We start from the raw sequence: 24,884 nt of genomic DNA on the forward strand, positions 1-24,884 counted from the left end.
CAATTTTCATTTCTTATTGTTGTCACTGGATTCCGACTGAAATTAGAAACGAAACATAAAAACGACGGAAAATTACTTGCAAATAGCTCCTTCCGTAGCTGCGATTTCCGAGCCGTGATAGTTCTTTCCTGCTCCTTCGTCTGAGACACAAGATACTGTGGTTAGAGCCAAACTGGGAAGGGGCACTGAAATGCGCCCTGGGTCGACTGCCATGAGAGATGAGAGCCGTAAAAATCAACACAAACAATAAAGTGATGCTGACACCACCAGCACAACTTCAGCCGCCCCCTGACCAGTCTGTAACCCCATTCTCGCTTTCCATCTCTTACGACGTTTTGCTGTTTACAAAGCCTGCACAGGCGGTGGGCAGCAGCCTGAGAGTGCCTTCTCAGAAGGGGCCTGGCTGGCCAGCGCGGAATGTTCCTCCAAAGAGGCTTACGGTATCTCAGTTTCTTCCCGCGAAAATAACGTTATTAACGCAGCTCATTATGATCCGCCAGCCCCAGGGCCACATTAGTAGGGTCCTTTCCGCTGCCGTGTTTTTCGCTTCTCTGCTCCAGACTAGGAATGGTCGCATTTCCACCCCAAGACTGCATCGCCAACAGGTCTCCGAGTGGGACAGGACCGGCCAGAACTGGCCTGGCCAGGGCACGGCCTCGACGCAGCATACTGTCATTTAGCCTCGTCAACGATGCCAAAATGCCGGCGGCACTGGCAATGAGAGTTTGGCACGCCAGTCGCATCTCACACGCCTCTCCCACTTTCAGTAACAAGGAAGGGAGGAAGGGAAGGAAGGAAAAGAAAGCCCGCCAAGCATACCCACTGGGGAAGAAAGACGTAGGAAAAAGGAAGCAGGCCCTGCTATCCACTCTTTTGATTCAGAAAACTCGGAAAACCTGGAAAGAATGAAAGAAAAAGGTAAACGACACGGGTGCACGTTGGGGTTCAGACTCGACCAGGGAGCCCACAGGGGGGGACACAGAACTAAGGTACGACAGTACGGAGTACATGGCGCCTTGTCACTGGTCTTGGTACCAGTGTACTCTCCTGTTGTCTTATTTTCTTGGGTTGTCTTTTGTGCACACCCCCACACACCCGCATCTCCAAGTCTTTCACGCCCCCCCCCTGCCTACCGGATACCCATGTCCAAGCCTCTTTCTTTGGCTTCTTTCGTCTCTGCCCTATTCAACACAGACCAGAGATCCTCGCGGGACTGCGTCTTGTGCAGGACCAGCGACGGCCATTTTTTTTATGTTCTATCAAAGGCAAACACAGAGAGCGTGGAGCATCTGAGTATATATCTCTCGTCGACTGCCCCATATTCCCACATCCCAAACCGGACGGCCGCTTCCCACTTGTTCTCGTCTTCATTCCAATTCTTGAACATATGCTGTTGCTGACTGCCTCTGCGTCTTGTTGACTTCCACTCACTTCTTCATACAAGTTGCTCCTCACCCTCGTTTCCCGGACTCGCCTTCACGGTCTCTGCCAAAGCTTTCGACCACACTTGACATATTTTACAAACAACATCTAATTGACCAATCCTCCTGGATTTACCTAATTCGACTTCATTTCACCAAGGCTCTTCACACAAGCAATACAACTTTTGTGTAAGTTACAATCTCTCAAGAAATGCAAAATCCACACCACGCCGAGCACGCCGGGCGCTGTTCCCGCGTTCTTCTTCTTCTTCTAGCCTAGGACAATGTTGATCTCGAGAGACGCACTCTAACAAACACGTCTTTAGGGTCATCTCGTTGACAATCACTAGCAGTTTCCAGCCGCTGCTCTACTTTTATGAGACATCCCACAGCATCTCAACTCGACAGGTCTCACACTCCCAGCACACCTATTGGCACTCTGTTCCTCCTCTCTGGCATTCTTGCCACCACTAGCTCCCTCTCTTGCTCTCAACGGTATTTTGGAGGAGTCTGCGCCTCTTATTTCTGAACTCTACTTCTCTTATTTCCCCCTTTCTCTCCTTCCCTGTCGACAATATGAGCAACGGCCCCGACGACTATAACACGCTCTATCCCGAGCCTCTTCAGGGCGTCTTTCCTTCATCTTCTCTGAACACCAACCAGCATATGTCACCCAGCCGGTTCTTTCCCAGATCGCAGCAGACTCTCCTCACGCCAGCATCCGGACCCTTCGACGACGGCAGCAACAACATCCTCTACACCACTGATCTGCCTTTCACGAGCATGTTCGGTGACCACATGTCACCAACAATGTACTACGAGGACTCCGAAATGCGCATCTCTTCATCCAGCCTGTCGACGGCCTCCGGCCCGTCCGCGCCTTCGTCCGCAGTCGGCTCGCCCCGTTCGCACAACGACGTCCCGACAAGCGTGCCCGAGTGGCCGGCACCACAGGTTCTCAGCGTCAGCCCAAACATTATGAGCCAAGGCGACTTCTTTGGCCCTGGCGAGTACAGCTACACCAACAGCCACATGGACGAGTTTGCGCACTTTGAGTACCCCCAGCCAAAGTCGTTTATTGGTACGTAACCTATGTACGATGCGGACGACAGTTGTACCACACCCCAAAATATGAAACATAATGAGGGAAAAGAAAAGGAAAAGGACGAAGAAAAGAAAGGAGAAAAAGCCTCATCAAATCGTTGTTCTTTTTTCGCAGTTGATAGGTTTTCGGCAGTAAAAAAAATTTCAGGCCAAAAATGCCTTGTCAGACTACGGGGGATCCTAGCTAACTCTTTTATCTCCGCGCTCTTTTTCTATAGCAGATCCAACCATACTTCAGTCTCAAGTCCGCACAATGGGCATCCCGACCCTCGACGCCTACCCGCAAATGCAGCAACCCAACCCGACCGCCTACGCAGCTTCGCCCAGACGCTCGCCGGAGCTCAAAGCCGACGCCATCTCGCCCTACGCCACGGGCACCGGCGCCTACCCTCAATTCAGCAGCCCCTACCTCACGCCCACCCCCATGGACGACAAGCGCAGCCAGGCCAGCCGTGGCAGCCAGGATAGCCGAAGCTCCTTTTCTGGATTTTCGGCTGACCCCACCTCGTCTGACAGCGAGAGCAAGGAGAAGTGCCCGGATCCCACCTGCGGCCGCCGCTTCAAGGACCTCAAGGCACACATGCTCACGCATCTGACGGAACGCCCGGAAAAGTGCCCCATCCAGACTTGCGAGTACAACATCAAGGGCTTCGCCCGCAAGTACGACAAGAACCGCCACACCCTCACCCACTACAAGGGCACTATGGTCTGTGGCTTCTGCCCCGGTTCCGGCTCGCCCGCCGAGAAGTCGTTCAACCGTGCCGACGTCTTCAAGCGGCACTTGACCTCGGTGCACGGCGTGGAGCAGAACCCGCCCAACAGCCGCAAGCGACCTGCCGGCTCCAGCAGTGCCAACCCCCAGAAGCTGTCAACCTACGCGCCCGACGCCACTGGCAAGTGCAGCACGTGCTCCCAGACCTTCTCCAATGCGCAGGACTTTTACGAGCACTTGGACGACTGTGTGCTGCGCATTGTGCAGCAAGAAGACCCGGCCGAGGCGGTCAACGCCTCACGTCTCGCCGAGGTCGAGAACGACCGCGAGGTGCAGGCAACGCTGGAAAAGAACCAGGTCTTCTCGACTGCGGCCGCCGACTCGACGCGCGGCGGCGACGAGGACGAGGATGACTTGGACGAGGAGGACGCTGCTGGCGACGACGAGAGCCCCAAGGACGGCTCGTTCCGCGGCGTGTCTGGCTCGCCCAAGAAGACCAAGACGGGCCCTGCCAACGGGGTGCAAAAGTCGCGCGGCCTCACGCACTCGCGTGGCGGCGTCCCTGTCACCGGCAAGCCACGGTCCCGCCGTAGCCGGCAGAACTACCCGACGTCCTGGGGTTTCGACAAGGGCCAGATGACCATGCGCAAGCGTGTCATGACCGTGTTCGAGGGCCCCCGCCGCCTGGCCAAGGACGACATGATGCTGTCGACCGAGCACGAGGTGCGCCTCAAGCTGTCGGACGGCAAGGCGTACGTGACCGATCTGGATGTCCAGACCCTCAAGCGTGCCGAGGGCTTCCTCACGGCCACTGACGAGGAGAAGGGTCCCTGGATCTCCGACGACCCGACCGCCGAGCAGATCAAACAGATGCAGGCCGGCATCTGAGGGGTGCTTTTCTTCCTTTGAGCCTTTCAGCATCCCCTCTGTACCTTCTCCGCGTATTTCTCTTATTTCTGCGCCCAAGAGATGACCCCACTCTTGAGGCACTTATATATTACTGGGCTTAATGACTTGATGCTGGGATTTACGAATGGTTTCTGGGTTTCTACTACTATACAATCCTTTTTTTTCGGGAGTGTTCTAATAGCTGTTTTCCTGATTTTTTGTTTGTTTCTGGAGCTCGCGATTCTGTTCTTTTTCTTTTCTTCGCTCCTCACTGGCTTTTCCTTACAGCAAACCGTGTCCCTTCTTCGCCCATCTCTTCCACGGGACATAACTTGAAAAAGGCGGCTTGATATACCGATACCCTTGCTTAATTTTCGAATCAAATGGCAGTTTCTTTTAAAAAAAGCCTGTCTCCTGTGCAACGTTGTTAAGACTAAAAAAACAACGGAGCGCGTGCATGAGCACGTCTTCATGCGAATTATTCCGAGCACCGCTTTACAGCAGTGCCTATTTTTTCCCCGCTGACGGAAAGTGGAAAAAACAACGTCGTGACGCCCGATTCCCCACCGGAAGGAGCGACATGGCTATCAGCAAGCCCCATCATGGTAGCGACTACCGCTTGCGAGAAAATTGTATAGCGCTTTCTCGTTTCTGCACGAGCAGGACTAAACAGCCTGGTCGGAGGAGGCAGTAGAACGCAAGAAAAGCAACGGCGTGTCTTTCCCTCTCCTCCGTCCCCAAAGCAAATGTCGCTCGTCGATCGCGTGAGCCTTACGGGAGCCCCTGGTGAAGAACCCGAGGACTATCTGTGCTCCGCCCTTAGCGTCATCTTCCCAGGCGACATCATCAACCAGCACGGCGACGCCGACCATGGCGTCCTCTACACATCGCCCAACTTGCCCGAGCCGCTGCACTTGTGCGTGACCGACCCCGACGACCTGGCCGACCGCAACCTGTTTAGCCACTTTGTCTGGAACTCGTCTCTGCTGCTGGCCAAGTTGGTCGAGGCGGGCACGCTGGCCGTCGCTCAGGACGTTGCCAAGGATGCAGCCAAGTACGGCCGACAAAGAACCATTGCTCGCCTGCCCGGATCGGGCCCGCCCACGGCCATTGCTGAAGACCCCGTCGTCTGTGAGCATTACCCAGTCTCCAACTTTGACGTGGCCGGACGCTCGTGTGTCGAGCTTGGTGCGGGCACCGCGCTGCCGTCCATCTTGGCCGCCTTGCTCGGAGCAACTCGTGTGGTCGTTACCGACTACCCGTCCGATGTGGTGCTCGAAAACCTGCGGGCGAACTTGGCGCGGAATGTCACGCGAGTGCCTCTGCAAATCTCGGTGTCAACAGCGTCAGCAGCGTCAGCATCATTAACCGAGCCAACAACGTCAACACTGCCAACAAAGAACCCCACGTCCACGGCTGTCGTATCAGTGGACGGCCACGAATGGGGCCAGTTCGACTCAGACATTGCCAAGACGGGCCACCACTCGTTCGACCGTATATTTGTCTGCGACTGCCTGTGGATGCCGTGGGAGCACGACAACCTGCGCAAGTCCATCGATTGGTTCCTCAAACAAGACGACGACGCTCGGTGCTGGGTCGTCGGTGGTTTTCATACAGGCCGGGCCTCGGTGGTCGCGTTTTTCAATGAGGAGGAGCTGGCATCGCGCAACCTGGAGATTGAGGCCATTTGGGAGCGGAACTGCGACGACCGCGAGCGGTCATGGAGTGTCGACCGGGGCATCGAGGACGCGACAGAGCGCAAGCGCTGGCTGGTTGTGGCCATCTTACGGCGGTTGCGGCGGAAATTGACAACACCGCGTTGATAACCGGGCCATCGTCATCATGGCGTTGTCATGCGGCTGTTCGTAACTTCGGGGCATCGAGTTGTTGCGCTTCTCGTCGAAATCGTCGAGCATCATATGATGAATACCATATCGTACAGCCGTTGATCCACGAGCAGTGACAACTCCAGCCAAGTCGACAGGGCAGGACGAGTGCATATATATGCACAAAGATGCTGTGGACCCTTCCTGTCACGAACCAACCTCACACGACCTTTGCCAGCTGAAAAACGACCAGACTCGGGAAATTGCAGAGTTTCTGGAACATGCATCGGCTTAGTCCTTAGACGGGCACAAAATGCATTTCCTTTGTTTTATTTCGATCCGCCTTTGTCGCATTACGGGTAAGGAAATAGACAAACAAAAGGCCAACAGCCGCCTGGAGCCGCCGTTCCCCGCCAAGCGAATGACGACGAAAGGGGTCAAGCGCGTAGGTCGCATCGCAAAGGGGAAGCATGTTGTGCACAGCTGAAAGAGACACCATGACAGCCATGGGTGCAGGATGAAATGCTTCTTTTCCAAAAACAGGTCGAATGTGACGAAGAAATTTAGAAAGCCAGCTACCGGAAACAAGTTTAGCACATACGATTCGAGAAAAGAGTCGCACATACATAGCATAGGCGATAGAATTGAGATAGATAAAAACACATAAAATTAATATCATACAAGAGAAACATCAACGCCGTACGAACGCCGAATGCGCCTCTTTTTTGCTGCAATGGACAACAAAGACATGCAAAAGCCGAGGTAGTGGGTGCCAATGAAACGGTGCCAAAGCGCAACGATAACGAAAAAAGAAGACGAAAACATAGAGGGATGACAACAGGCGGCAAAAGTGACTAAAGCAAATCCAAAAAAGACCCAAATCCAGATATAAGCCAACATGTAAACGAGCAGAAACAATACGCCGAGTGAGTGCGCGCTTTGGCAGGGAGGCAAACCGTGAGACAAATGGACAGAGAACGGACGAGATATTTCCATACAGACGGCCCTTGGGCGCCATATGGGCCTCGGCCGTCGTTCTCGGATTCCTCTTCTCCTCTCGTCCACAGCCTCATTGTCGCAACCACCCACACCTCATATTCAACCAAATGAACGGGGGGGCTGCACAGATTTAACCCTCGAACTCCTTCTGCAGGTACACGGCCGCGACGAGGGCATGGTCACGCTCGTACGGCTCCAGAGTCAGCTGCTCCTTGGGGAAGAAGCGCGACTCCTTGAGCTTCTGCACCTCGCTGGCGAAAACGGCCTCGGGCGCCGCCGTCGAGTCGATGCAGTTGGCCTTGATACTCAGCAGCAGGCCACCACCTTGCCGCAGGAACATGCTGGAGTTGAGGGCGACGATACGGGCCTGGTCGGGCTGGGCGACATCGGAGAAGACGACGTCGACCATGGGGACGAGGAAGCGGTACTTGAGCGGGTGGCGGGCGTCCTGGACAATGGGGACGATGTTGGGCCGCTTGGACGCCATGTTGATCAGATCACGGCCGGAACGGTGGCTGAACTCGACGGCGTACACCATGCCGGTGGGGCCGACCAGATCGGAAACGTGGGAGACGGACGTGCCGGAGGCCGCACCGAGGTCTGGACGACGTACATGTGTTAGTAAATCGAAAAAGAAGAGACGTTGAGGGAGCTATTCAATACTCGGTGCACACGCAGCGCAGCTGGGACGTACAAAGGACCTTGGAACCGGGCTTGATGAACAGATTGTCGACACCACCCAGAATACCGGCAGCTAGCTTGGAACGGAAAGGGTTCCAGATGCGGTACTCGACCTTGCCAGCTGGCGTGCCGTCCTCGTTCTTGGCTGTGTTCTCGACAGTGATGCGCTTCTCGCCGTAAACCGAGATGCCAGGTGCGAAGTTGCCAGTGGCCAGCAGATCCTCCTTGCCGCCGCGAGCGACGAAGATACCCTTGTGCCGATGCGGCTCCTGAGCAGGAAAAAAAACAGCTTGTTAACGATGCGCCCCTTTGCGACCTTTAAAAAGCTCGATCCTGAGCTCGAGCTGGACTTGGAATCTCAACTTACAACAACGACCTTTTTGCCACCGCTGGCACCGCTGGCACCACCACGACCGCCGCCACGGCCGCCACGACCACGAGGAGCACCACGAGCACCACCACGGCCACCGCCGCGACCGCCAGCGCCGCCCGGCCCGCCACGGCCAGCACCGCCGAAGCCACCACGAGCACCGCCGCGACCGCCACCGAAGCCACCGCGGCCGCCGCGGTCGCCGCCGCCAAAGCCGCCACGGCCACCACCGCGAGCACCACCGCGAGGAACGAAGCCCATCTTGTATTCGAGAGGTCCGGGAGAAGTAAGAGAGAGGAGAGAGCAGCAAGCTGAGCGCTGCAAACGTGAGGGCTCTCGGAAAAAGAACGAGAGGAAAAGAAAAATGCTCGAATTGGAATCCTTGCTTTTGCCTTGCGAGAGGTGAAGTCAAATTGACAAAAAAAGTCAAAGGCAAAACTTTTTGCTAGGGGGAAAAGAGCGAGGCGGCGAAGGTAGAATAGAGACCAAAGAAAAAAAAGTTACTAGGTCCGCCATCCAATGAAGGTACAAAATTTTTAGTTTCCGCCTTTTTCTGCCGTAGCCAATCACGACCAGCCACCACAGGCCCATCACGGATAATGTATATTGCTTATCCCGTCCGAGAATCTGGAACCAACCCACTAATTCATGATATGAGTCACGTGCACCAGGTCCATTTGGATGACAAAGATTTTGAGCTAGTCCCATCTTCCTCCTGCTTTTGCCAGTCACCACGTAGGGCAGCCCAACCCTAGCCGACATTCTACTCGACATTCTACTCTCTGCCCCGTGAGACTACTAAACCGAGCCGCCAGTGCAAAATTTCGAAGCGTGCGGCCCCACTCTTTCTTTCCCTCGCAAAGGCCCAGCCAGAAAAAAATATTGCCAGTGTCGATTTTCACACAGAGAAGTTCGCTCTCCCATTTTCGTCGTTTCCCATCATCAACAATCAACACCACCACCCACCGTCTTCACCACCCAACAGACAAGATGGTAAGTCGGTCGTGAATACGTTTGCATGATGCGGCACTCTTGCACTTGACCGATACTGCCTGCTTGTGGCTGCCCTCCTGCTTCTGCCTCTTCTTCGACCTCGCGCGACGAAACGTTTTCGAGCCTCGACAAGCGACATTGGCCCAACGAGAAAGGATGCTACCGACGACAACGCAACCCCGGACTAGTTGACGCTCGACGGATTTCTGATTCAATCCGAATACCGGACCGGCTTGCGAAAAGGACGTGCGAAGGAATGACACTGCGTTTACTAGTTACGGCCGAATGCTAGGACTCGAGATGGTGACCCAAGTCGGATCGTTGAATTGTCGTATCGGACAACGAAGCATACCACCGACGTGAGACGACGGCAAGCACAAGAAGACGCAGAGCAGACGGCGGACAAGCAGCAGCACTGGTTTCGGGCTTGAATCCCAACAGTAGACTAAGTCGGTTGCGATTTGGTCTATGATGGGAGGGAAAACAAATGTGCAAAATATGCGGAATTGCTCTTTACATGGAGGCAAGACTAACTGGAGTTTTCTTTCGTCTCGCTACAGGTTCGTTACGCCGCCACGGAGATTGCTCCCGCCAAGTCGGCCCGCGCGCGCGGCGCCTACCTGCGCGTGTCGTTCAAGAACACCCGCGAGACCGCCCAGGCCATCAACGGCTGGAAGCTGCAGCGCGCTGTTACCTTCCTCGAGAACGTCAAGGAGAAGGTCGAGGCTGTCCCCATGCGCCGGTACGCCGGCTCCACCGGCCGCACCGCCCAGGGCAAGCAGTTTGGTGTCTCCAAGGCCCGCTGGCCCAAGAAGTCCGCCGAGTTCTTGCTCGGTCTGCTCAAGAACGCCGAGTCCAACGCCGACGCCAAGGGTCTCGACACCAGCAACCTGGTCGTCAAGCACATCCAGGTCAACCAGGCCCCCAAGCAGCGGCGGCGGACGTACCGCGCCCACGGTCGCGTATGTGCTCTGTCCCTTTTCCGGTGCTATGTGACGCGGCTGCCATTTTTTGTAACCCACCGCTAACAACCATTCTCAGATCAACCCGTACATGTCGAACCCCTGCCACATCGAGCTGATCCTGACCGAGGCTGAGGAGACCGTTGCCAAGGGCGAGAGCACCGCCTCGTCGGTTGCCCACCTGTCCTCAAGACAGCGTGGCCAGCGCGTCCGCCGCGCCCTGACTGAGGCATAAATGCTTCACCGGGGCGGTAGACGGTAGAAGAAACGTTTTCTGTGTGAAAAAAAGGAGACGGGTGTTGAAAAAGGTTCAGGGGTTATTGGCGTGCATTTGGGACAGGTCAGGACAAGCGAGAGCCAGCAACCAAAAACGAAAACCAAACACCTTGTGTACGGCAGTGGACGAAGCGAAGAGGGCGTAGATGAAGAGCGGCGGGGAAGGAACCCATTTCACTTCCCTCCTCTTCCTGGCCCTATACTGTGCTTCTGTCCCTGTTGTTACAGGACGGGCATCTGTGGTCTTATTTTCATTGTTCAAAATATAAAAGAGGCTTGTGTCTCTTTTTCTATGGTCCTTCTTCTTTGATACACTTCGGCAACCAAGAGGCACAGGACGTACGGAGTGGGATGGGATATTGGGGCTTGCGAGTTTTTTTGTCCCTATTTTCCAAAATCAATAAAGAAAAAAAACTGAGAAAACTGAAATACTTGTTTCCCGTACTCATACTCGAATAGTGATGTAGACATTCGTTGTTGCAATGACTACCACATACACACATCTATATGTTATGCCTGCTATCTGTGTATGTAGTGGTGCTACGAAAAAATCCCGTTCGGAATTTTAGAATGGTCGTCATGTATATTCTACTGATCGTTGAGTTTATGGTCTAATTACTCATTTTCGGCAACCCTTGTGTTCTAATGAACAGGAGGATAATAGATAAGCAGAAATAATGACAAACACTTGCCTTTTTGGAACAAGATATTGACCATAAAAATGAAGTGAAAAAGATATACAAATTAGGTTTTAAAGAGAAAATCACGATCCCCCCCCTTTAAAATCAAAAAAATCAACAAATCAAATGGTATCTAAACGTAGCAATGAAATCCGATGCAAGACGAGGACCCTGTTCCCCTGTTCAACTCCTGTCGATAACACCAGGCAAAGAAATATACACACGGGAGTATACCGAGAGGTACAAAATTAATACTTTCCAGACGAATACATGTACTAAGAGAGCTAACCGGGCTTCCGGCCTCCAAGTAGGCCGATGTGCTTAAATGTCAAAGTTTGTGATTTTGCATGGCATGGAGCATGTTTTGAAGGATCGAGCCGGTATGGCTCTCGTCAATGTGGCCAATAAAATGCACCTTGGTATTGTGCTCCACGCTGTGGGGTTTGGCGTAGTTGATTCGTGACACACTGCTGAGCTTTTCCGAGCTGGTTGGAATCATCATGATGGGATCGTAGCCAAGGGCCGGCTCACCGGGTGTCAATCTTGGCTCAAGGCCCTGGCTATACACGATGCCATGCTGGAGCGCCTTCACATTTTTGTTGCAACCGCGATTGCCGTAGGTAAATATGGGCAGGCAAATACTATGTCCGTGGAAGGTGGAGGTAACGACAAATCGCCGCTTTTTATGGAAAACGTTGTTGTCGCTACCGGATGTAAGGGTGCTGCCGGCATTGGAACCCATTGGCTCCGGCCAGTCGATTTTGAAAACCTAGACAAACGAATATGTTAGAAGGCTCAAGTCATATTATTTCCTGCCACTCTGGAGATAATGACTTACCCGTCCTTCCGTGAAATCCCTTGTAGGGTGAACATTATACACTGCGCATTCTGGTCAGTATTCTACTTTTCTATGAATGAGAGATAGAGATCGTACATGTACTCCGTCCTGCTTGGGAGGTGAATCCAGGACGGTGCTCAGGAGGCCCGGATTGATATGAGGTCCAGGCGCCTGGCAACGGTGCGGTTGGTGACTTTGGCAAAGCGTACGTATTAGATACAAGTCCTGGATATGGAATATTAGCATACGACATCGCCGAAGGCTTAGTTTTGATAGACTGTATTACTTGGTTGCGATGTCCTTGTGGAAAGCTCCCCTTCGGCTAGATCGTCGATTCTGGAGTCGATGCCAGCACCTAGGAACAAAGTTAATGTCAGTATGATATCATGGGGTTAATGAGACACGGCGGGTATAAAGTGAAAGCCATGCCCATCAGGTTGCTTTTGGGGAAATTATATCCATCTGAAATTCCGGTTCCGACACCGTGTTGGTATCCTACTAAAAGCATCATCAGTAAGGCTTTCAAAAAGGATTTGCGGATAATTCGACCAAACATATAAGAAGAATAGTTCCACCACGTTGTCGTACCGTGCGGAGTTCCCCCTGATGAATAATCCTGTTGCCATCTGCTGTAGGCTGTCGCTGCCTGGCCATATGCAACGGGTGTCGACGATGAGATGGGTTGATTAAAATCTTCGGAAAGTAGTGAGTTAGCCGCCATTTAAAAAAAAGTACTGCCTAAAGTTTTTGCTAGAAATAATAGGTGTACCTGAAGCAGGGTGACCTTTGTAGATGCTGTGGTTCGGTCGATTTTGATACTGCGCAGTTCCTGTGTCCGATGATCTGAGAGCTATGTACCCGCCAAAGGTGCCATTAAATTTACTGTGTCCATATGAGCCGTTTGAAAACCTTCTGTAGTGTTCTTGAGGGCGAGTCTGGCCCTGCATCCAGCTTGCGTCGACTGAAGCTGAATTTCGGTGGCTCGAGTAGAATTGATTTTGGCCGTGGCTGAGCCCCTGGCCGGAAGAGGCGTTATATACAGGAGCTTGCAACAGTTCCCGGGTGCCCGCCTGGCCTGGAGTGTTCCAAGTCCGCCAGGGCCCGCTGTTTGCATGATATGACGTGCTTTGTAGCTGGCCGTATGCGTTTTGGGTGAGCACCGGCGACCAATCGACCTCAGTCTGCTCCTGTGTTGAATGGAAATCGTATGGACCTTTGGCGAATACGGAACGAGACGATTGAAAGCTCTCATGCTTTTCCTCTGGCTCGTAAGATCCAAGAGCGAGTGGAGGCGAGCTTAACGTGTCGGTGGCCTTTATGTGGGACTCGTCTCTCTTCTCCCGATATTCCTGCCTTGGATTGGGAGCGGTGGACGACTTGGCTGATGTGATATGGAGACCACCAGCTAGCTCTGCAAGTGTGTCGACCTCTTCATCTAATGGTAATGCACTGCTGTCGATGGTTCGTGGGATGGCAATATTGGCGGTGGAAAGGACATTCTCGACCTGCGTATGGCCTTCGCCCTCCGCCGCTGTCGCAGCAAGTCTGCCTGTTTCACTCCTTTCTTCCATACTGGGAAAGCTAAAGATGACGGGAAAATAAAAGTGGAATGAATCACAAAATATGTAGAGTGGAACATAGATCACCAGGCAGGAAAAATACAAGAAATGGTTGACAAATGACAGCGTGACGGTAATACAGCAGCAGTGGTCATATATGAGTGTTCCAGTGCTGTTGCAGCTCTACCCATAACGAGTTCGTAGCCTCGTGGCCATCGACCTTTTGTGCTTTCAGGCTGTGAGGGCAGTGTCAGACCGCTTGTTATACGAATCAGGACATGAAAATGTGCAAAACTACGGCGTTTGTGCTCGCTTGTAATGCACAAGACGAAGCGGCCTGGCCGCAGTCAGTGGGAGAGGAATGTAACGAAGACGTGGTAAGGTACAGGACGTACTCTCCCTTTGGCAGGCAGCCTAGTTGTGAGACTGTGCAGATGCTTGAGCATCGACATGTGATGTGGGTGGCATAGGCTGCTGTGCATGGCGTCAGTGCCTGAGAGGGTGGTTGATTGAACAAGGTGCAAGAATGAGAGGATCACAGGAACCAATGTGCAAAACGACAGGGCGGAGGTTGCCTGGTGTGGTAGCAATTTTAATTTTATGGCCTAGGATGCCGCATATTGTGGCTGTAAACTCTATTGTCGTGAGGGATTTGTGTTGATTTGATAGAGAGTTGTTGTTACTCTCGGGCAGCCTGCCCTCCTTGATGTGCTGGCTTGGGAAGGTGGTGTGTGGTGTGTGGGCAACGACAGGTTATGAGAAGTAGCACAGCAAGAGGATGCGGCTTGGAGGTCAGTGTTCCTGCCCAGTCAGTCGTTCCTCCCCCACGGGCTGAATTGTGCCGGTTGTTCCTTCCAAAGAGAAGTCATTTTGATGAGGGCAAGAAAATACAAGAAGGGGCAACATGTACCTGGCGGAAGGTGCTATCGCGAACGTAAGAGCAGAGTATCCCTAGGAATGGAAAGAGCGCCTCTCGATCCCAACAAAATATGGATGGTCGCCATTTTCAAAATATCAAATAAACGCAGCTTCTGAACTCCAAAACAGACGTCGGTCAATATGTGAGAGGTGCTACTTGCGACTTTGTCGAATGAAAAAGGAGCGGAATCCAGCAAACGCGGCTTTATTTCTTGACACGACCACCAGACTTTCAGTGCCTTTCCCCCGCACCGCTGTTGTGCTTTCGACTTGATCCCGCCCGATTTGCTCGTCCAAGGCAACACTTGATCACTTTAACCGAGCAGAGAGGCTTGTGAGTGGTCGCCCTGTTTTGTGCGCTTTGCCACACCAAACACTATTGGCTTGCCGCCCTGAGCAAACTGGCATGATGTTCCATTGGGGTTTGGGGGCAGAGCCGCACTTTACTTTCCCCCCTTGGAGTTGGACCTGTTACGTTCCGTTTGCCCTTGTCAGTGAGGTTTGAGCATCTTGCGCCGTCTCCCAGCATTGCGTGTCCTATCTAGGTGCATGTGGGTATGGCTGCGTCAGGACTTCATATGACTGCTGGCTCTTTCTGCAGGTCTTGTACTTTTCCGCTGTCGCGAGTCCTGACACAATTCTCACAGCCTTACTTACCAGAGCTACTTCCGCTCCCATCCAACTGTCACACTATCATACACTCTAGCCTTGTTCCTTCCGATATTGCGTCGGCGCTGGTCGGCGACGGCAAGGCTAGGCTATGGCAGCAAAAGCAGGCCAACCACTACAGACGCCGTCGAGTCCCGACAATCTTGAAAGCTTAAACACAAGATATACTTTTCACGAACGCGAGCCGATCTTCAAGAGCGATCTCAACGCCGTACAAGGGACGCTTCACCGTCGTGATACCTCTTGCGACATGCCAAATAACCAAACGGTTGGTTACTTGGCCACACGACATCTACATCTTCCCGTTGCCACCACTTCAAATACTCCCTATGCGGAATTTCAAAACGAAACCCGCCATGAACCTTCCCACATACCCTTCGCCATGTCCTCCGACAAACCATCCGACCTACCTCTTGGCAATATACCCGCTGAGCGACCTCCCGATCCTTTCATGCCCTTCGACCCTCCCGATGCTGCCTACTCTGACAGTGAAGACTCAAACATCTTCTCTGGCGTTTCTTCACCAGGCCAGAAGGCTCGCCGGGATATGCGGGTGTTTCCGCCAGTACATACGTGGTCTGGGGCATCCCCCGCTTTTTCCAGTGGCCCGATAGCTGACTCCGATCCGGCCGCGTTCTTACCAGTCGTTGGCTACCGTTACGACGACGACCACATCTATGCCCACCCCCAAATGAGCGATGGCGAGCTCAAGGGCACTAATATCGCTTTTTCGCAGAAGGCCAACACCATCCCCGCCATCTCAAACCTATGGGCTGACCTATTCAATCAAAGGCAGGGGGTGCGGCGGTATCACAAGAGGATGTCGGAGCTTCGCAGTCAGATCCAAAGCTTGCGATCCGAAAAAACCAAGGCCGACAACGCCCTTCATCGCCTAGCTCTTTCACACTCGCTGTCCGGGCAAGCACTTCCTCCTGTTCGATCGGCGTTGCTCATTGAAAAGGTCCGCAGCCTTCATGATACGTACGCATCTGTGGAGGCGCAGTACGAGAAGTTGGAAACGGAATTGAACCTACGTCAGATGAAGCTCGAGTTCTCAGAGTCGCGGTTCTTTCAAAGCATTCCGTCTGTCGCAGATGCTTCTGGACAGGAGATGTCCATTTTGGCGAATATCCCGTTTCGACCCGCGTCGAACCACACGCTTTTCCAGAACAGCAGCGGCAGAGAAAGCGACCCACGAGTTCAGACCGCACCTGTCTCTCGCTCGGTATATTCAATGGTGCCAGCTGATGAACGTCTTCTTGGGATTTCCGGCGAACGACCGGGGGACGTGCACCCCCTTTACACTCACCTTCTCCGAACGATTAGCGCTCTCAAAACGTCCAGAGAGAAATACGAAGATCTTGTCAGTGAACGTGACGATATTCTGGAGAGCGTAGGAAACCAGTTGTTGTTGGATCGCAGCCGAAGGAACCAGGACACCGACTTGAACAACTTGGAATTGAACCTAAGAGCAGCTGTCAAGTCTGACCTATTTCAGGATAGGTTTGCAGGCTATTTGGACGATAGCGATCGGGAGTTTTTGAAGCGCTTTGGCGAGCAGGAAAAGATACGCCGAGGCGCAATTATCTTCCTCGAGCAGCAGGTTGCCAGTATACGAGAAACGTGCGTTCGCAAGGCCATTCTTCCCGTTGATTTGCCTCCCAAGTCATTGCCTGTCGATTCCGACGACGGCTACGAATACGACGGCGATGATGATATGGCCATAAGCTTCGCGACGAGAGATCTTCATCCCAATGTCAAACCCGTTACAACAAGCTTCCCGGTGCTGGTGACAGACCCACTGCTTGCAATCAAGCAATACCCACTGGCCCCAAAAGACGCTATTCGAAAAGTTATCGCCCTGCCCGAGGACGACCCGAAACGCCGACTGCTTCTCGATGACTACGTCAAAGAGTACGGCATCTTGTCGTCTCTTTCTCGCTTTGAGTCTGGAAACAAGGCCGATTTTGTCAACCGATGGCTGTTACAGAGCCTGCGCATGTCGCCAATGGCCGCTGTGCTTCTTTACACGGAGTTCTCTGGCATCTTGCGTGTAATCAACATTGGACAATGGCAGAATGACGTGGTGCACTTTTGGGCTCATGATGGCACGAATGTTCCAGAACCATACTTTGGTGGGCCCGTCACAGAGGCTCTGTCGTCTTGTTCTTCGACGACATCCTCCTCGTTCATTGTCGAGAATCACGGCGAGTCGGGTTCCGGTGGTGCTAAAATGCACGTATGACATCCGGCCTGCTACACATATTGGCCGTGGCAGAGATTGCCGAGTTTATTTTCTGTATCCCCGTTTATACCCAGCCTTTTTGGCTACCACATTTTAGGAGTACATTTTGGGTGCACGTTTTGCAGGTTGTTTTTGGTGGGAAATGCTTTTTACACTTATCCTTTTGGCTCTTGCGCATTCGTCTTTTATCTTTCCATAGTACTTTGTTGGGTTGTTCTGTAACAATATTTATATTTGACACGTCCAGTTCCTTCAGTGGCTTTTCGTCAGTACTTGCTCCATCTCGCTCTTTCCAAGTGTCCACCGACATGAATGGCGGCTAGCGGAGAGCGATGCTCTAAAAGCGGGCCGAGCCCTCTAGCGGGGGACTCGTGCCATTTAGTACAACAAAATACGAGGCTTTTTGCACAAGTTGTTGTTCGGTTGGACAGCCTGTTGTTTGACATGATGGCTCTTTTTGATAAAACGTGGATGAACTGTTCTGGGACAGGCCCGCCTTGGCTTTATGCTTTCATGTTTCTTTGGCTGCAACTTTCTCTGGCCAAAGGCAGGATGCGTATACGCAATCTCAACAACATGCCTCGTCTCGACCACGCCGCCCGAGTCCAACGCAGATGGCTAAACTGCATGTAGAAAGAAAATCGGCTATTGCAGGAACCCAGACATGAGTTCCGAGGAGTACATTGACACAGCATACGTCCTCTGTGGTGTAGATAGAGGAGTGGGAAAACAAGCTTCTGTTGTACCTTATATGTGGGAATGAGAAAGCAGACAACGATTTGATTGATAGGACGGCGTGTATTTTCTGAATACGCATCAAGGGCATCAGAGGTACAAGGCTCAAAAGATGGTTAATTTGGCCAACGAGAAATGACAGGCAACGTGGACCATTCGGAAACGCGGCACAAGAGTTCAAATACGGAGGAGACAAAGGCAGGGTTGAAAAGCTTGCAAACAGTTTTCACAGGCTTCTTTTCTTCTATAACTTGTCTGGGAACGGGCACTGCTGGAGACAGGTACTTTTGGTTTCTTGGCTAAGACGAGCCGCTCGCGATAGAGAAGGTCCTTCGCTTTGATGAGACTTGGCCAAACATTTGTGTTGTAGAATCTGCATATCTTGTGCTCTCTCCTTTGCGGGTGCTAATTCAGGGCCCAGGCAGCTTTTCGTTGTCATAGTACGTTGTCAGTTCTTGCCAAGCAGTTTTGCTGCTCGGAAACGCACACTGCCGGCAACGGGTTGGTTTTCCACGGAGCAGGACAAGGAGCACAAGAGGCTGAAAGCTCGACAACAACGAAAACACGGGGTTACAGACGACGAACAGAACAATTCTTTCAGAAGAGACGCGGACAATAATAAGGCGTGGAAAGAGAACAGGTACAAACTACTCCGTAGAGCAGGGTTTATGTTCTCGTCGTTGTTGTGGCTCATGTTTCAGGCTTGCGTGAGGTCGTCGCAAAAGCGGGTCCGCCGCAGATCGAGGAGGCTCGGGGTACGGAGCCAGCAGCAGGCCAGTTTGCTTCTCTTGTGGTGAGAGGTTTTTATTTTTATTTTTATTTTATTTTATTTTATTTTTGGTGTAGAGCTGGGTTTCGTGACTTGTACGCCGTATTTTTGCTTCAAGAAGTATTGCGTGTCGTGTAAAGTTCTGGCGCTCGCTGTTTGTTTGGATGGCATACCTTAAATTTTTATGCTCCAAAAGACCCCCCCGGCAAGGAAGCTTTGGCCAGATCCAAAACAGGGAAAAGCAGGACGTAAAAGGCGTAATAGGTGGCTTGCTGGCTTTGTATCGTATTGTGTATCGCATTCTGCTTCGGGTTTCCAGCTCTGTGGACGCTCCGTACTCCAGTGGTCCATCCAGACTGGCCCAAAAGGCCCGTTCGACTGCCGAGTCGCAGTCTCGTCGCGGACCGCTGCCAAACACACTCCCGCGGCTCCTGTCCTGCTTGGCGTTTATGTCAAAAAGGTACGTCGCACGTCAGTGGCTTCAGACAGGATAGAACAAAAAAGCAGGACGATGCCAAACAAGAGCCATCTCGACGTCCGGCCTGGTGCCTAGTAAACCTTGTTTCTTGTTGTCTGTCACTAGCTTTCCATATTCTCTGTTCTCCTTTCTCTCAGTTTGTCCACGTTCTACAGTGACTAACATCGTTACATTCCCTTCTTTACCGTACAGACTCTGGACACGGCCGTTTCTGCACCTTTCCGGTTTCTTGACTACGGAACGCCTTTTCTCCTTACGCTTTCGGTCACATCTAGCCTATCATCCATCTCATACCTCCTGCCCATCATTCCTCGCCGCAAAGGGCCTCTTCCGTGCCTTTTTCCCTTTGTGTCCCTTCTCCTACCTTCTTTTTTTCTTCCTTTTCCCCTATTTTGTTTCTATCCGTTCCTTCTCCATCTTCTTTTCTTTTCTCCTCCGTTGACGTACTTCCGCCTACCTCTCTTCTTTCCTTACTTTCTACCCATTCCCTTCTCCTCTTCGGACAGTCCTGGCTTGTTTTGTTTGGATTTGTTCGGTTGACCCGAGTTGTTTTATTCTCACCTCCTCAATCGTTTGCATTCTTTCCACCTCATCTCTTCCTTTATTCTACACTCCCTTCTCGCCACTCATCTAGTTGCCATTGGTCGTCTATTGCTTTTCTTCTTATTACTGTCCACACAATCCTTAATCGTCACGGCGTGCTTCTTTCTCACAGTCCAATGATACCGCACAGCCTCACATCGATCACCTGTCTGTAACAGGACACGCGACATCGCATCGTCTTCCTCTTTGAACTCGCCCTTGCCTCATTGGATGCCTTTGCTGTCATTCAATGGCCACAGTCTCGCTTCGCCAACCACCTCTCTGCTTTTCACCTCGACCTGCATCGTGAAAAGGGCGTACTCTCCTTAATCTCAGCCCCATAATATTGCATCATATCAAAGTGGTTTCTGGTTTGTCAAATCAACCGACTATCGACGGCATCCACGCGATCCAAACCTCCTCGCCATCCTCGTCTTTCACGCCTCTACCCCCACCGCCAACCGCAATATGACCAACTCATCCTCCACGGCAGCGGCCGTCCTCCGCAGCACATACAACATCTTCAACAAGGCCGACTCGCTGCTCGATATTGCGCCAGCAGCTCGCATGGCTGCGGCGTCTGTGTCCAAGTCCGTCTCGGCATCGTCGGACCCGTTTGCCAGCCGGCTGAGCTACTACATCGGCCTCGCATGCGTCCTCCTCACCGTCTACCTCGTGCACGGCCACCGCAAGCCGAAACTTAACCTGCCCTTTTACAAGGCAGCCAAAACAAAATGGATCTTCAGCGCCGAAGACCTTGTTCGGGACAGCTATAATAAAGTATGTGTCACACGGTCGCCGCTTCCCCTTTCACTTTCCTAGTGTGACCGCTCGCTCCTGCCTCCTAACACCTGCAGTTCTACGACAAAGTCTATCAAATCAAGGCCACGGAAGGCACGCAGGTGCTCATTCCGTCCAAGTTTATCGCCGAACTGAAAGGCCTCCCGGAAGAGATTCTCAGCGCCACCGAAGCCGTCAACGAGGCGATGCTGAGCCAGTACACCAAATTCAGTCTCGGGCACAATGGCGACATGCTGTCGGCCGTCGTGCGCACGAAGCTGACACAGAACCTGGCGCGGCTCGTGCCGCAGCTGCGCAAGGAGATTGAGTACGTCGTGGCCACCGAATTTCCCGAGTGCAACGACTGGACGCCGGTCAAGGTGCATCCGTTCGGCCTCCGGGCCATTGCGCGCCTCAGCGGCCGCGCTTTCGTCGGCACGTCCATCAACCGCAAGGAAGAGTGGATGGACACCAGCATCAACTTTGCCATGCACGTCTTCATGGCTGTCGTGAAGCTGCAGTTCATCCCGGCATGGCTGCGGCCGATCGGCCAGTTCTTTGTATCCGACCTGCGCCGCATCCGCGACGACATTGCCCGTGCCAAGGCCATGCTGCAGCCCATCATGGAGGAGCGGCTGCGCGACATGGACATCCCCGGCTACGAGAAGCCCGACGACCTGATCCAGTGGCTGCTGGACACGCTGCCCGCGGCGGAGCGGCGCGACTTCCGGGCGCAGACAGAGCTGCAGCTGGTGCTGAGCGCGGCGTCGATCCACACGACCAACAACCTGCTGGCAGACTGCATGTTTGACCTGGCCGCCTACCCGGACGTGCAGCGGGAGCTGCGCGAAGAGGCACTCACTGTGCTGCACAGCGACGAGGCATGGGCACGCAAGGACAGCATGGTGCGCCTCAAGAAGATGGACAGCTTCATCAAGGAAGTGCAACGATTCTCGGGAAACATCAGTAGGTCCCTGTCCCGTCCTTGTACCTACAACTCGTATCGTCATAGACGATTCTCCACTAACCATGCATTTTTTTTTGTTTCACCTCAGCCGGCTTCATTCGCAAGGTCATGCAGCCCATTACACTCTCCGACGGCACCTGCTTGCCCAGCGGCACCAAGATCCTCGCGCCCCAGGTCGGCTACTCGCGCGACGAGCGCCACTATCCGGAGCCCGACACCTTTGACGCCCTGCGCTTCTTCCGCCTGCGGCAGCGCTCCGAAGAGGACGGCCGCCGCTGGCAGTTTACCACCCTGGGCGACACCAACATGAACTTTGGCGCCGGCAAGCACGCTTGTCCGGGCCGCTTCTTTGCCGGCAACGAGCTCAAGATGATGCTCTCGTACTACCTCATCAACTTTGACATGAAGCTGAAGAACGGCGAGGAGCGTCCCAAGCCCATGATGATTATGATGTCCAAGACGCCGAACCCAGACGGCGAGGTGCTCTTCCGGCGGCGGACAGTCGACACAGTCGGCGATGTTGACAGCACCAGCACCAGTACGAGTACCACATGTGAAAACACATTGTTATGAAGCAAAGGGTCACGGTCTGGTTCGTTTGGTCTGCTTTGATTTTGTATGGCCTGAGGGTAGTTTGTTTTGTTTTGTTTTTGTTGCAAAAGGGCCTGGCGTCCGGTACCCAATATAACTGTACATATTTTGAAGTGCCGGACTAGGGCATACGGATACGGAATCAGCAAAAAAAGAGAATACTGCATACAACGACCGCATAGGGCGTGTTTTGTTGCGCGTGTAGGAAATACGAGCGCGTAGACGCGGTAAGCGACAAAGTGTATTCTGAACGAGTCCAGAATTCGACGGAGAGATGCAAGATGCGACGAGGACATTCGGCGCGGGACTCTGATTATTGTTGTTGCATCGTCTCCCCTTGATTCTGCCAGCTTGCGTCCTTGGAAATTGAAGTAACAAGCAATGTCACCAGCACCTGCATGGCCCTTCTGCTGGTCCTTTGGACGGAGCCCTTTTGCTGTGGCCCTTTGAGCTTGGCATCCTTCTGGGCTCCGGCTCCTTCTCACATGTCTTCATTCCTTCTGCGGCATTCCCTTCTACCCGTCTCTGACTCCTGTCATCATATTAGGATGGACTGCTTGCTGCAGCCAACAGGGTGTTAGCACCAGCGGAACCTCCCATGTCAACAGACGACACGGCGGTACTTGCTGCGACAGTGCCAGGGAATGGAGTCGGCACTGTGCCGGTTGCATCGTGCCATTCCCCAGGGAGAAGCGCCAAGGTGCTTCCTATTCAGGAAGGCAAAAAAACATCGCTGTCAACTCGGTTAGCAAACAAGGCTATGACACGTTTTGCCGCACGCCTCGCGCTTCACTGCTTCTTTGAGTCAAAGAAAGGAGAGCAAAAAATATAACATGAATTAAAAAAAAATCCAAAAAAAAAAAAATCCGAGAGCCGCAGCCCGGCCGTTGTTCTCCGCAAGCGAGCAACAGCACTAAGAAAGACAGCGACTCATTTCTTTTTTTCTTCTCCTTATTTTCAACACCGTTTGGTTCTTTTGGCGCCATGCAATTGGCAAGGCTGTATTGTAGACCCCACAAACGATCGCCGTTTTGACGCCGGCGGGTGGCGATAGGGCTATGGCAATAAACCAGTGTCGTACGATGCCAGACAATTAAGCTTTTATATGTTGATTTATTCTGTTGTTTGGCGCCTGTGTGCCAGCATGCAAGGGGCGTCATTTGCTGTGTCTCTCCAATCAGAGGCCGTTTTATTCTGTTTTCTTGTAATTATCTACGTTCTTGTCCAGTCATTTTCGATTTTTGAGAGAAAAACTTGCTCAGACTCCTCAATTGTCCTTGCCTCGTGTACATGCCAGCTCCCTAAAACGGTATAAGTGAATCGAAAAGGACCGACCGCTGAACATCGCCATTTCATATTCAGGAGAAAAGGCAATTGCAACGCAAAATCACCACAAAGGCGACAAAGAAACGCTCGAGAACAGCAATGGCACATTGGCAGTTCGGCTATGTAACGATGTCTGTTAACCGCCGTGATGATCCATCCGTTGACCCTTATAGCCTTCCTAAACCGGTGAATGATATTCAGGGAAAAAGAAGACGACAAAATAGAAAAAATTGTCCCACACATCTCTCCCCATGATGTCGGCACGCCGGTAGATTTACAAAAGTTGAATGTGGCAAAAACTGACGGTTCGTAGCTAAACCGCCGCCGGTTAGACTCAGCCACAGCTCCAAAAGTCGAAAGAAAACGGCAACAGTTTGGTGTCCTGACGTATTGTAGCTCGCGCCTTAGTCTGTCATTCTTGATGTAAGAGTAAAAATTGAAAGTAAACGTCCAACGGCAAGTGATCTGCCGTACCTCTTTGGTAAGGCTGAAAATTTGGGTTCTAGAAACTAGACCGACATGCACAGCCAAGCCACTCGTTCGTCGCATAAAACAAGAACCAAAACAGAAAAAGAAAAAGCATGATACATTCAAAAATTAACAACAAAAGGACTGGCCACCTGTCGCCCAGATTGGCTGTTATCCGGCATGGGTCCCAGGCGGCGATTCCGTTCTACGGGCCGCTCTGCTCGATTCAGTAACCGTCGTACAGAGAACAGAGGACAGACCACAGCACAGTCACTCGACGACGCTGACTGGCTGCGATTTTCGTTTTGGGGTTCGGTGACTGCGTCCTGTGGCGGCGTCCCTGTGGCGGCGTATTTCAATATTGCAACCGAAGCACCAATAATGCCGCGAAATACTACGTGGTACGTTCTCCATACTAAGTCCATCACAATTTTAGACCCGTTGATGCATGGATAGAAGGCAAAGCGGGAACGGGCTGAGGCTGTGGGTGTGGGACGATGGACGAAAGGACGTCTTTGACGTTCGTTTGATGCTCGGGATGTTCCACGTCCGAGGGGTTACGAGAGTGCCTTTTTTTTTTCTTTTTTTCTTTTTTGTTCTTCTCCCTTCTTCTCTCCGTCTTCTTTCTCGTCCACAGTACCCTTTCCCTCTTTCCTAGTTTGATTTGGCTCTGCTTCTTTTTCGATTTTCTTTTTGGATCCAGCGTTCTCCTCTTTTTTAACTTTTTTGTTGCCTTTCTGTGCCACCGGCCAGCCTTGGCGGAGCCGCGCGGAGCCGTCGCCACTACGACGTGTATGGTGCTTTTCTTTGGAATTGGAACAAGTCAGAGGCGAAGGGGAACACAAAATTAGCTTACAAGCTTGCCAGGCTCGTCCAATACAAGGCGAAGCAGCCAAAACCGCAAGGTTCTTCTTTGGTTTTACTTTGTCACTTTGGCACTTAGCCCCATTTTGTTTTGTTTTGCCTCGAACTTTTTTTGTGGAAAACCACGCCATGGGGAAATCGAAAGGTTTTTAGGCGCCTGGGCGAATTCTCAAAGAAAAAGAC

At 52.5% G+C, this 24,884-nt stretch overlaps 9 protein-coding genes across 9 annotated transcripts; 7 read left to right on the plus strand and 2 right to left on the minus strand.

Annotated features, from left to right (window-relative positions):
- Window positions 1-254: 254 nt before the first annotated feature.
- SPSK_05658 (uncharacterized protein) lies at window positions 255-680 on the plus strand (the record flags this gene model as incomplete). Its single annotated transcript, XM_016732400.1, has 1 exon — window positions 255-680. One exon carries the CDS (start codon window positions 255-257, stop codon window positions 678-680), a length of 426 nt encoding a protein of 141 aa, XP_016583104.1.
- A 1,317-nt stretch (window positions 681-1,997) lies between these two features.
- On the plus strand, window positions 1,998-2,510 carry SPSK_05621 (uncharacterized protein; the record flags this gene model as incomplete). The annotated part of the gene is made up of 1 exon (XM_016732363.1): window positions 1,998-2,510. One exon carries the CDS (start codon window positions 1,998-2,000, stop codon window positions 2,508-2,510), a length of 513 nt encoding a protein of 170 aa, XP_016583105.1.
- Window positions 2,511-2,778: 268 nt separating this feature from the next.
- On the plus strand, window positions 2,779-4,125 carry SPSK_05296 (C2H2 finger domain protein; the record flags this gene model as incomplete). The annotated part of the gene is made up of 1 exon (XM_016732046.1): window positions 2,779-4,125. The coding sequence occupies one exon, from the start codon at window positions 2,779-2,781 to the stop codon at window positions 4,123-4,125; it is 1,347 nt and encodes a 448-aa protein (XP_016583106.1).
- Window positions 4,126-4,871: 746 nt separating this feature from the next.
- On the plus strand, window positions 4,872-5,948 carry SPSK_05394 (uncharacterized protein; the record flags this gene model as incomplete). Its single annotated transcript, XM_016732142.1, has 1 exon — window positions 4,872-5,948. The coding sequence occupies one exon, from the start codon at window positions 4,872-4,874 to the stop codon at window positions 5,946-5,948; it is 1,077 nt and encodes a 358-aa protein (XP_016583107.1).
- Window positions 5,949-7,080: 1,132 nt separating this feature from the next.
- On the minus strand, window positions 7,081-8,262 carry SPSK_05361 (rRNA 2'-O-methyltransferase fibrillarin; the record flags this gene model as incomplete). The annotated part of the gene is made up of 3 exons (XM_016732110.1): window positions 7,081-7,550; window positions 7,645-7,900; window positions 7,999-8,262. The coding sequence occupies 3 exons, from the start codon at window positions 8,260-8,262 to the stop codon at window positions 7,081-7,083; spliced, it is 990 nt and encodes a 329-aa protein (XP_016583108.1).
- A 1,203-nt stretch (window positions 8,263-9,465) lies between these two features.
- Window positions 9,466-10,191, plus strand: SPSK_05559 (large subunit ribosomal protein L17e; the record flags this gene model as incomplete). Its single annotated transcript, XM_016732302.1, has 3 exons — window positions 9,466-9,483; window positions 9,555-9,956; window positions 10,036-10,191. 3 exons carry the CDS (start codon window positions 9,466-9,468, stop codon window positions 10,189-10,191), a joined length of 576 nt encoding a protein of 191 aa, XP_016583109.1.
- A 1,049-nt stretch (window positions 10,192-11,240) lies between these two features.
- Window positions 11,241-13,321, minus strand: SPSK_05068 (uncharacterized protein; the record flags this gene model as incomplete). The annotated part of the gene is made up of 6 exons (XM_016731821.1): window positions 11,241-11,681; window positions 11,751-11,791; window positions 11,847-11,975; window positions 12,037-12,105; window positions 12,339-12,443; window positions 12,520-13,321. 6 exons carry the CDS (start codon window positions 13,319-13,321, stop codon window positions 11,241-11,243), a joined length of 1,587 nt encoding a protein of 528 aa, XP_016583110.1.
- Window positions 13,322-15,278: 1,957 nt separating this feature from the next.
- Window positions 15,279-17,141, plus strand: SPSK_05115 (uncharacterized protein; the record flags this gene model as incomplete). The annotated part of the gene is made up of 1 exon (XM_016731866.1): window positions 15,279-17,141. The coding sequence occupies one exon, from the start codon at window positions 15,279-15,281 to the stop codon at window positions 17,139-17,141; it is 1,863 nt and encodes a 620-aa protein (XP_016583111.1).
- A 3,032-nt stretch (window positions 17,142-20,173) lies between these two features.
- SPSK_05117 (cytochrome P450) lies at window positions 20,174-22,025 on the plus strand (the record flags this gene model as incomplete). The annotated part of the gene is made up of 3 exons (XM_016731868.1): window positions 20,174-20,485; window positions 20,563-21,451; window positions 21,541-22,025. 3 exons carry the CDS (start codon window positions 20,174-20,176, stop codon window positions 22,023-22,025), a joined length of 1,686 nt encoding a protein of 561 aa, XP_016583112.1.
- Window positions 22,026-24,884: the final 2,859 nt, after the last annotated feature.

Source organism: Sporothrix schenckii (genome assembly GCF_000961545.1).
Source record: "Sporothrix schenckii 1099-18 chromosome Unknown Cont49, whole genome shotgun sequence".
In the NCBI taxonomy this organism is placed as follows: domain Eukaryota; kingdom Fungi; phylum Ascomycota; class Sordariomycetes; order Ophiostomatales; family Ophiostomataceae; genus Sporothrix; species Sporothrix schenckii.